Source organism: Leptonychotes weddellii, chromosome 1 (assembly GCF_054177405.1).
Source record: "Leptonychotes weddellii isolate Sample4059 chromosome 1, ASM5417740v2, whole genome shotgun sequence".
NCBI classification, from domain to species: Eukaryota; Metazoa; Chordata; class Mammalia; order Carnivora; family Phocidae; genus Leptonychotes; species Leptonychotes weddellii.
The window spans coordinates 11,842,165-11,852,912 of record NC_138369.1 but is presented as its reverse complement, the minus strand read 5'-3'; the positions used below and the strand labels follow the sequence as shown (position 1 = coordinate 11,852,912).

The window sequence follows — 10,748 nt, the reverse complement described above, 5'->3', positions numbered from 1 at the left end:
ATGGGCCCTGAGCACAGACTAAGGTGTATGGAAGTGTAGGGGTGCCAGAAACCACCGGGCAGAGGGGCTGTTGTGATCACTTGGAATCCCTGAGACAATTTGAGGCAACCGGGAGGCAAGAACTCTGGACTTGGGATTTGTTTCCTGGGAATGATACTTGGGGTGCTCAGGGCAGAAATCTGTGATCCCCTGCTTGAGAGAGGTGCTAGGGGCACTTCTGGCTGTACTCTAATGAGGGCTTCAAGAGTCTGATCCAGCTTCCAAGGTCACTGGGGCTGCCCCAGACCAGGGGTCTCCAGCCCTAGAGCATTGGGGGAACTTAAGATCCCACTGGAATAAGGCCTGCCATCAGACCTCTCCACCAGGGGGCACCATGGATCCAGTGGAGCCTGTATGGGTTCAGGGGTCCAAGAGGCCCCTGGGCAGGGAAGTCGCTGCGTCGCGGAGTGTAGAAGATTCAGGGACAGGCGCCCTGGAGAGTGAGTGTGCTGGGGCTTTGGAGCCGCGCAAAGATCTGGCGAGGAGAACCCTGGCTGGCATGGAGCCATGAGGTGTCCAGGTCTGGGACGGTCGCACTAGAATCCCTGGACCCACAGCATCTCCCGAGTCTCGGTCAGGGCGCGTAGAGCCTCGGGGCGTGGCCAATCGGCCGAGGTGTAGCCGGGGGCGGGGCCTCTGCTGAGCAGGGGCGTGTTTGATCGCGGGGCGTAGCCTGCGCTGGGCGGGGCTACGCGGAACCCGGGCGGCGGCGGCCGCGACAGGAAATCGGGGCAAGGCCCCGCCAGCGCGAGATCCCATCCCAGTCCCGGTCCCCGCCGAGAGATCCTCGGACCGGGCCATGGACGCAGCAGAGCCGGGTAGGCGGTCCGGGAAATGGGATCCGAGAGGGACCTCCCCCAACCGTACCCCACTTCCTAAATTGAGTGGTCTCGCCTGTCCCTTTCCGTTCAGAGAGCGGGGAAAGGAGTCTCGAATGGGAGGGACGCGGGCATCCTCCACTGTGAGGACCCTCAAGCCGAGAGGGGCCCAGAACATCATTCCCTCGCCCCCTCCCCCTTTGGAGTCTTCACCCCGGATGCCTGGCGGAGGGGGCCCAGGAAGGGGAAGTGGCCGCTTCTGCTTCTGATATTTGTGATGGGGGCAGGGTGTCATGACCGCTGATGGAGAGGGCAACACGGCAGACTCCCCACTCGGCTCCTCCATAGTCAGGGGAGGGGGCATTGCTGATCTGGGCTCCCTAGAAGGGGGGCTGTGGCAGAAATGTGGCAAAGTCTGACTTGTATTTCCGGCTGTCTTTGTGTCTCTGCTGTGTATGTCGAGTGTCATTCGGCCTTTATGTTCCTCTGGTTTCAGTCTGCCCCTATGTGTTTGTGCCACAGGCTCTGTGCCGGTCTCTCCCACGTGTATTTCCATCTGTCTGGCCTGAGGTCCATGTGGTTCCATTGTCAAGCTGGCTCTCTCCCCAGGGACAGTGTGGCTGCATCTGGGGCATCTGTTTTGTCGCTTTGCTTCTGGGCCCATGTGTGTGTGGGTGTCTCTGTTCCTCTAAGCAGCTGTCTCTGTGTTGGGTTGTGCCTGAGTCCATCTGCCTGCCCTGAGTGGCTTCACCCCCAGGCCACACTGCCTCAGTCCTGACTCTGACACCCGCCCCCCTCCCACACTCTGTACAGGTCCAGAACACTCTCTGTCTCTCTCTCCCCAACCTCCAAACAACTGGCTAAGGGCCTAGGTGTCGGTGCCTCGGTGGGTGGAGGGAGGCTTTGATTGGCCCATGTATGACACTCCCCTCCCCCAGGGCTACCCCTGGCTCCAGAGAGCAGGAAGAGGTACAGTGACATCTTCCGGAGCCTGGACAACCTCGAGATCTCCCTGGGGAACGTGTGAGTCTGAGCCTGGGCCACCCCCAAATCCCTGACCATTTAGGTGCCTCATTAGGAACCTATAACATCTGGGTCCACTTACCTAATAACCTGAGAATCTAAGATGGGTCCTTCCAAAACACCTGAAAAATCCCAAAATTCAGCCCCCCAAAACCACTGGAAATCCCTAAAATGGTCCTAGTACCCCCATATATCCTTGTGACTCCTTAAACATTTGAGATCCTTATAATCCCACTCTGTGAACCCCAGATTCACCTGGGACCTTTCAAACTCTCTCAAGTTCCATTAAAAAAAACGAACTGCACCTGGTCCTCCCCCTGCCCCCCAAACCACTCAGACCTCCCAGATACAAGAGATGTCACAGAGGTGATATCCAGGACCATCACTCACACTGCCCTGGGGGCCCCCAACACCCCTGAGCAAGACAGACTGGGTGGAGGGTGGCATCCTGACACCATTACCTCCCAGGACCCTTGAGATGCTGCCTGGAGACCCCGTGCTCTCAGGAGACCCAGAGTCTGACAAGACCTCCACAGCCACTGAGGTGAAGGGCGGACGAAGGAGGGCGGGAGGAGGGCATCTCCAGGGGGAGGGGCTCTAGGGGGTTGAAGCCCCTGCTCTGCTTGCTCCTGAATGCTGTCTCCCTCCCCCTCAGACCAGGGAAAACAGACTTTGGAGTGGCCCCTCCCTGGAGGGTCCTGCACCCCTTACAGGTAGGTGGCTTTGAGGAGGGGTTCGGGGGAGTGGGGGCAGAAAGGAGTCCTTCCTCAGCTAGTCATCATCCTCTGCCTGTTCCGCACACCAGCAGGGACACGACAGTACACACGAAAGAGCTGAGCCCCTGCCCTCAGGGAGCCCTCAGTCTGGGTGGAGAATCAGTATAAAATTGCAACCTGGACAAGATCATAAAGGGGTATTTGGGGGAGCCATAGAGTGTAGAATAGGGGTCACTGGTCTGATCGGTCTTGGGGCTCAGGGAAAGCTGCTACAGAAGGTCAGAGTTCAGAAGTCAGAGGTCCACCCTCCTGCCCCAGGGGAAGAACTGGACTTGCGGCTCATTCGGACCACGGGGGGCGTGGATGCAGCTCTGGATTATGCCAAGACCTGGAGCCGCTATGCCAAGGAGCTGCTGGCCTGGACGGAGAAGAGAGCCAGCCTTGGTGAGGGCCCCTTCTGCCCGGCCCCAGGCCCCAGGCAGTGCCCACACCCTGCCCAACTCAGACCCCTGCTGTCTCCCCCCAGAGCTAGAATTTGCCAAAAGCATCATGAAGATCGCCGAGGCTGGCAAGGTGTCAATCCACCAGCAGGTAGCCATGACCACACCCCTCCAGAACCTCAGCCCTGACCCCCTAGATCCTCAGCATCCTCCAACACCAACCCTCCTCCCCCCACCCCCCCCAGAGCCACATGCCACTGCAATACATCTACACCCTGTTTCTGGAACACGACCTCAGCCTGGGAGCCCTGGCCATGGAAACAGTGGCCCAGCAGAAAAGAGATTACTACCAGGTGAGGGGGCCCTGCTGCATGCACTATTCCATTCACACCTCCCCAGGAGAAGGCACTTACCATCAGTGCCATTTTGCTGATGAGGAAGCTGAGGCAAAGGGATGCTGAGGAACTTGCCCAGGGTTACCCAGCAGAGATTCAAACCAGGCTTCCTGCGCAAGTGCAAAACTGCTTCTGTTTGTTTGCAGGACTTGCGCGGGGGCAAGGCGCTGAGTGTTCCCAGGAAGAGAGCTTTGGCATCTCTGGGTCCAGGCTTTAGAAAGGATGAGGTGGAGAGCTGGTGGGTGGGTGAGAGTGCACACCGGGGAGAGGGTCCAGAGGATGAAAGGCACATGGTAGCGGGGAGCGGAAAGACCCGGTGGCCCTGAGGCAACACCCCCATCTGTCCTCCTTGCCAGCCCCTGGCAGCCAAACGAAATGAGATTGAGAAGTGGCGGAAGGAGTTTAAGGAGCAGTGGTTGAAAGAGCAGAAGCGGATGGTGAGTCCCGGCACGGTGGGTAGGCGCGCACCCGCTGGGCTGGCGGAGCAGAGGAAGTGGCTCTGATCTGTCCCCTTCTGTCCCTGCCCCCACCCCCCACGGCCCCAGAATGACGCAGTGCAGGCTCTGCGGAGGGCCCAGCTCCAGTATGTACAGCGCAGCGAGGACCTGTGGGTTCGCTCCCAGGCGTCTCCCGAGGACCCGGCACCCCAGGCCTCGCCGGGGCCCAGCAAACAGCAGGAGCGGCGGCGGCGATCTCGAGAGGAGGCCCAGGCCAAGGTGGGGACCCGGCCCGGAGCCCCCCCAGCGCTTCGACGCACCCCGCCCCACACTGTCCCACATGTGCCCGGGCCCTGGTTTCCTCAGGTGCAGGAGGCCATGGCGCTGTACCAGACCTGCGTCCGCGACGCCAACGTGCGGCAGCAAGACCTGGAGGCCGCCAAGCAGCGGATCGTGTCGCATGTGCGCAAGCTGGTGCTGCAGGGGGACGAAGTGCTGAGGCGGGTGAGACCCTTTCCCACTGCCGCCCCATATTCTCCTTTGGCCCCAGCTGAGGGCCCTGTGCCCCTAACCCGTCCCCAGAGCTTAGGACTCCTTCTCCCTAGACAGCCAGTTTCCACCCTCAGTCCCTGACCACACCTCAGCCTCGGCGCCACCCCCATGGGGTCCTGTCTCCCCCACCCCCACCCCTCCAAGCCAGGCTCTGACCACGCCCCCCAGCTGCTTCTCATTGCTCGCCCCGCCCCCAAACCCTGGCCGCACTGGTGTCTCTAAAGGTCAGGCTCCGCCCCTCCCTCACTGCAGTTTGCGCTCCCCACCCCCGCCGCAGGTGACCCTGGGACTGTTTGGGCTTCGAGGGGCGCAGGCCGAGCGTGGCCCCCGCGCCTTCGCCGCCCTGGCGGAGTGCTGTGAGCCCTTCGAGCCCGGCCAGCGCTACCAGGAGTTCGTGAGGGTGCTGCAGCCCGAGGCCCCACCACCCGCTCCGCCTGCCTTCTCCTTCCAGGAGTTCCTGCCCACTGCGCACAGGTGGGCCTCCCCCCAGCAGCGGGGTCAGAAATGAGCCCCAGAGACAGTTGCAGGCTGTTGGCACCACCACGCTGAGTACTTGGGGGTCAGAAAACTCAAAGCCTCAGTTCTTGGATTTAGTCCGCAAGGCTCTTGTGGGGGTGGGTATTCCAGTTCTGGGAGAGTCCAAACTTTAGGGTTACTGCACTACTGGGTGCTCACTGGTGTGCTTGGAGTTGGGTCCTCCTAGATGCAATGCATAGGTGATGTCATCCCGGAGCAGTTTCCTGGTCCTCAGAGCCCTCAAACCACTCCTTTCAGCTCTCCCCTGGACTCAAGAAAGAAGCTCTCCTGCCCCCCACCCCCTCGGCTGGATGAAAGTGCAGCGGAGGCAGGCCCTTGGGCCGAGGCAGGCTGGCAGGGTGAGCGAAGTGAGGGGGCAGCGGGAGTGGTGCCGGGGCTTGGGTCAGTCCTAATTGACCTGTTCCCTCCTAGGAACTCCAGGCCCGACTCCAGGCAGCGACATGGACAGTGTGGGCGGTGGCAGCGAGTCTCGGTCCCTGGACTCTCCCACTTCCAGCCCAGGTGGGGCCAGGACCCGGCCCTAACCCATTCCCTACCTATAACTCTCCTCTAGACAATGGCCAGGCTCTGACCCTCCATCTCTAACCTATCATTTGACCTCTGATCTACCTGCACCCCTGACCTATTTTCCTCGTCCTCTGATCCATTCTCTTGAGCCAATTTCTGAACCACTCCCCAGATTGCTGACCCCATTCTCCAACCCCCAATCTCTGACCTGACTTCCCTCCTGACCTCTAACCCTTTTCCCAAGGGCATCTGTGGGTGGTTTTGGAAAGCCTAAAAACCAGGAATCTCTCCTTAGCCCTGGAGCTTCCCCGTGACCCCTGTGACCCCCAACCTCTGTGACCCTCTGCCTCTAGGCTCTGGCACAAGGCGGTTGGTGAAGGTCTCATCCACAGGCACCGAATCCTCAGATGACTTTGAGGAGCGAGACCCTGGTGAGGCTGGAAGCAGGTGGGGTGGGGTGGGGGGTGGACCAGGCACCCCTGACCCTGTGTCCCCACAGACCTGGTAGATGGGCTGGAGAATGGTCTAGGAAGCCCCTTCAGGAAGTGGACGCTGTCCAGCGCAGCCCAGACCCACCGGCTGCGGCGGCTTCGGGGCCCAGCCAAGTGCCGCGAGTGTGAAGCCTTCATGGTCAGCGGGACCGAGTGCGAGGAGGTGTGGCCTGGGCCCGTCAACCAATGACCTCTCTGACCCCAGTGACCTCCCTGACCCCAGGCACCTCCCCGACCTGAAATCTCTATGACCTTTCTGCCCTTGGGACATGCCCTGATCTAATGATGTCCTATGAGTCCCCTGTCCCCTGAGGATCCCTCTGACCTCTCTTCCCCCACTGACCCCTGATGACCTCCCTGACCCTATGACCTCCCCCTCAGTGCTTTCTGACCTGTCACAAGCGCTGCCTGGAGACTCTACTGATCCTCTGTGGACACAGGCGGCTCCCAGCCCGGACGTCCCTCTTTGGGGTCGACTTCCTGCAGCTGCCCAGGGACTTCCCGGAGGAGGTGCCCTTTGTGATAACCAAGTGCACGGCCGAGATAGAACAGCGTGCCCTGGGTGTGCAGGTGCTGCCTTGACTCTTGACCACCCCCAGTAGTGACCCGGCCCTCCTGATGGCCAGGTTCGTGAGCCAGATGTCTATTCCCTGCCCCTGCCCCGCAGGGCATTTATCGGGTCAGCGGGTCCCGGGTCCGTGTGGAGCGGCTGTGCCAGGCTTTTGAGAATGGTCGAGCATTGGTGGACATGTCAGGAAACTCGCCTCATGATGTCTCGAGTGTTCTCAAGAGATTCCTCCAGGAGGTGGGTACTCAGTGGCTCAGGGGTAGGGGTCGGGCGGGCTCAGGCTGAGGACCCTCTGCAGCCCACCCACACCCATGTCCCTCCCGCCATTCCACCCCCAGCTCACTGACCCCGTGGTCCCCTTCCACCTCTACGACGCCTTCATCTCTCTGGCTAAGACCCTGCATGCAGACCCTGGGCACGACCCTGGGACCCCCAGCCCCAGCCCTGAGGTTATCCGCTCGCTGAAGACCCTCTTGGTGCAGCTGCCTGCCTCTAACTACAGCACCCTGCGGCACCTGGTGGCCCATCTGTTCAGGTGTGCACTGTCCCTGACCTTGAAATGTGACTTCTGACCTGAGGCACGGATCTGTGGCCCCGTCCGTGGACATATGACTACTGACCTCTGGGACTGATCCCTGACACTGACTTCTGATCTTGCATGTGTTTTCTGAGCTCTGAATTTTAATACATGATTCTAGACTTTGGGAGCTGACCCCTGATCTCCATTGCCAGGCATGTAGCTGCCGGTCTCCAACAAGGCCTGGGACCACTTACCCGTGACTTGGGCAGGTTGCCATGAGCCTGGCCTATAGCTCCTATCTGGTGGCCAGTGACCATGCATTCCATGCTCTGATCTTTTTCCTCATACCATCCCCAGGGTGGCTGCACAGTTTGAGGAAAACAAGATGTCTGCCAACAACCTGGGCATTGTGTTTGGGCCAACGCTGCTGCGGCCACCGGACGGTCCAGGGGCAGCTGGTGCTGGCCCTGTCACCTGCCTACTAGACTCTGGGCACCAGGCCCAGCTCATCGAGTTCCTCATTGTATACTACGAGCAAATCTTTGGGATGGACGACCTCCCCGTGGCCACTGAGCCCCCGCCTCAAGACCCCAGTCCAGCCCCTGGGCCCCTCATGAACAACAACCCCCAGCCACCGCCCTCCTACCTTGCTCCAGATCCCCTGTCCCCAGTCCTAGCCTCGGACTCCGACCCAGACCCTGAGCCCCACGGTACCTTGGAGAAGCATCCTGAGGCCACGCCTCCTGAGGTAGGAACCCACTGGGCCCACAGACATGGGGAGGGCCTTCTCTCCATTCAACCCTCTCACTCTCCTGTCTTCCTTCCTTCCTTTGCCTTGAAATTTTTCTCTTTCATTCTCTCTCTCCCTAAAAGTGAGGGATGGAGTGGTGGGTAATAATAACGGAGGTAATGAGGAATGACAGGGTACAGCTCTGCAGAGTTACTAATGTAGGTGATCATTTATTCCTTCAACAATATTTATTGAACACTTACTATGTACCAAGCATTGTTGCAGTAGGCATTACAAATACATCAGTGAGTAAATTATTCAGAGACCCCATCGTTTTGGTGACTGCATTTTAGTGGGAAAGAAACCAATGACAAATAAGAAATATGGTATAACATCAGTTTATAGGACATTACAAGATGACAAGTACTATGGAGAAGAAAGGGTAGTGTAAGGTAAGAGACATTGGGGGCACCAAGGAGAGGTGGAGGGCAGTCTGTAGCAATAAATATGCTGTGGCAGGGCTCATGGAGAAGGTGGATTTGAGCTATGACTGCAAAGATGTGGGTGAGGAATGAGCCAGTTGGAGATCTGGGGAAGGGTTGTCCAGAGGGAACAGCCAGTGAAAAGGCCCTGAGGTGACAGCATTCCTGGTGTGTTTAGGGTGCAGCCCTGAGCTGTGATGAATTAGTGAGGAGAAGGTGGTAGAAAGTGAGGCCAAAGAGGGGTCTGTGGAATGCCACGCATCGTGCATCTACTATGCATGGGCACTTCATAGGCTTCCTGTCATCTTCAACAGAGCCCTGAGAGGTAGATACTGTTAGTGAAAACCATTTACAGATGAGACTCCTCCTGGTGGCTTCCCTGTCCCTCAGATCCTGCTACACACACCATTCCTGAGAGCATGCACCTCCCCTCCATAGCGGCCCAGAAATGGTAAAGGGGCTGTCAGTGAGCGCTGGGTCTCTGAGCCATGGAATGGCTCAGAAAGTGCTCAGGACATGTAGAAAGAACTCCAGCTGCTATTAGCATTTAGCTAAAGGATCAACTGAAGGATGTACAGATAAATTGAAAAGCAGGTGCAAGTTTGCAGAGCAGGACGGAGACAGGTACTTCACCTGGTCTTAATGCGGACATGGCTAAGTCACTCCCTGGGCTGGCTCTCTGCTGAGCAAGGGCATTCCTTCCTTCATGGAGCCCACAGTTTGCGATTAATAATATTGCTCCATACAAGGGGACAAGCAGGATACTGTTAAAGGGCATCGTCTCCCCAGATACCAAAACTGCGACAGACCTGTTACGTGTCCAGGAACAAACCCTCAGCTCTCCAAGAGTCTCAAAGAACTGGGATTTTATTGTTGGGGTTTTGGTCTTGGGTTTGTTCCTACAGATTCCAACTCCACAGAGTGACCAGAGAGAAGTGGCTGAGGACACCAAAGAGGAGGGAGGGGAAGGTAAGTATGTTGGGGAGCAGCCCAGGAGTTAGAGGGGTGTCCTTGCCTGGGGTGGCTTGGCTGAGAGATGACTCCCCCGAGATAATCCAGAGGACTTAGGGGTGCTCAGCATTGACCATGCCAACCCACAGTGTCCAGCCAAGGTCCAGAGGACTCACTCCTGGGGACACAATCCCGTGGCCACTTCAGCCGTCAGCCAGTGAAATATCCCCGGGGCGGCGTGCGGCCTGTCACCCACCAGCTGTCCAGCTTGGCCCAGGTAGCTTCCAAATTGAGCGAGGAGACTCCTGTCACATCAGTGACCCGAGGGAGTTTGCGGAGGCGGGGACCTGGCCCCGCTGCTGCCTCCTCCTCGCCTGAGGGCAGCCCTCTGCGCCGCACCCCGCTGCCCAAACATTTTGAGATCACCCAGGAGACAGCCCGGCTACTCTCCAAGCTACACCATGAAGCTGTGCCCAAGGCCACCTGCTGCCCAGACCCCCAACCCGAGGAAGCCGAGGACCATCTCTGACCATCCCAGCATTCTGACTGAGGGGGAAAGGACTAAGAAGGTGTTCAGTGTTGGGGGTTCTGGAGAGTTCCTGTAAGGAAAGACTACATGGCCTGGGGGACTAAAACCCTTTTTGGAGCAATATACCCGGATCCCCCCCCCCCCCCCCCCCCACTAGACATAGGTCACTGCCCATCAGGGCCACTCAGGTTCAGAGGTGAATCAGGGTCAGTACTCAGGGTCAATACAAGTCATGGGATCCTTGGTGTCCACCCTAGTCCCTGACCCCTGGAACAGGGGTGCCTTTTGCTACTTTGGTGGCCACTCCCCCACCTCTGCCTGCTTCCTTTGCTGACCTCAGGTAACCAGCTCTTGGAGGGTGTGGGCAGCCCAGACTCAACATTCTGGTGGTACCTGGGGTCTGATGGCCTGGGAATAAACCATGTCCTTTATACCCTTGAGTGTCTTTCTTTGCCAGGCAACGGTGATGGGAGAGCTAGGTGAGGGCAGCATCCTTTGGCTCCGTCTTACCCACCAGAGGAACCAAGGCCCCCTTTCATCCCGACACATCCTTGAGCACCTACAAGCAGTACTGGCTGGGCCTGGGCACCAGGCTGAGTCACACCGGCCCGGCCCTCCCGGAGCTCCACGTCCCCGATCCGGTCCTGCATAATCAAACAAATATAACAAAGTGCAGATAACCGGGACAATGGGGCTGTGTGCTCTGGGCCGTGGGAGCCCAGGGCCGCCACAAGCCGGGGCCGGACAGGGGGCAGCGCTGCCGGGGGCGGAGGGCGCGGGGGCGGGATTTCGAGAAACTTATGTGCGGCCCCAGGGTCAGCTGGGGCCGGAGAGGTCCGAGGGGCACCGGAGGCCGCTGCGCGCGGTATCTCGGTGCTGGAGAAGCGGAGGCGGGGCGGGGGTCCCGGCGGTGGGAGACCAGTCGGATCAGGGCGTGGCTTGGAACTCGGCGACGGATTGGACGCCAGGGAGCGGGCGGGGTGGGGCCGGGTGGGGGCGCGGACCCTGAGACC

The 10,748-nt window shown here is 59.1% G+C and overlaps 1 protein-coding gene across 1 annotated transcript; it reads left to right on the top strand.

Moving 5' to 3' along the window:
- The first annotated feature begins 698 nt into the window (after positions 1–698).
- Positions 699–10,168, top strand: GMIP (GEM interacting protein). Its single transcript, XM_006742108.3, has 21 exons — positions 699–857; positions 1,796–1,880; positions 2,349–2,424; positions 2,536–2,593; positions 2,915–3,040; positions 3,123–3,187; positions 3,282–3,389; positions 3,788–3,868; positions 3,977–4,147; positions 4,235–4,372; positions 4,698–4,894; positions 5,195–5,295; positions 5,369–5,458; positions 5,818–5,895; positions 5,964–6,118; positions 6,337–6,525; positions 6,623–6,760; positions 6,862–7,058; positions 7,401–7,791; positions 9,161–9,224; positions 9,356–10,168. The coding sequence occupies exons 1-21, from the start codon at positions 839–841 to the stop codon at positions 9,733–9,735; spliced, it is 2,907 nt and encodes a 968-aa protein (XP_006742171.2). The 5' UTR covers positions 699–838; the 3' UTR covers positions 9,736–10,168.
- The last annotated feature ends 580 nt before the right edge of the window (positions 10,169–10,748 follow it).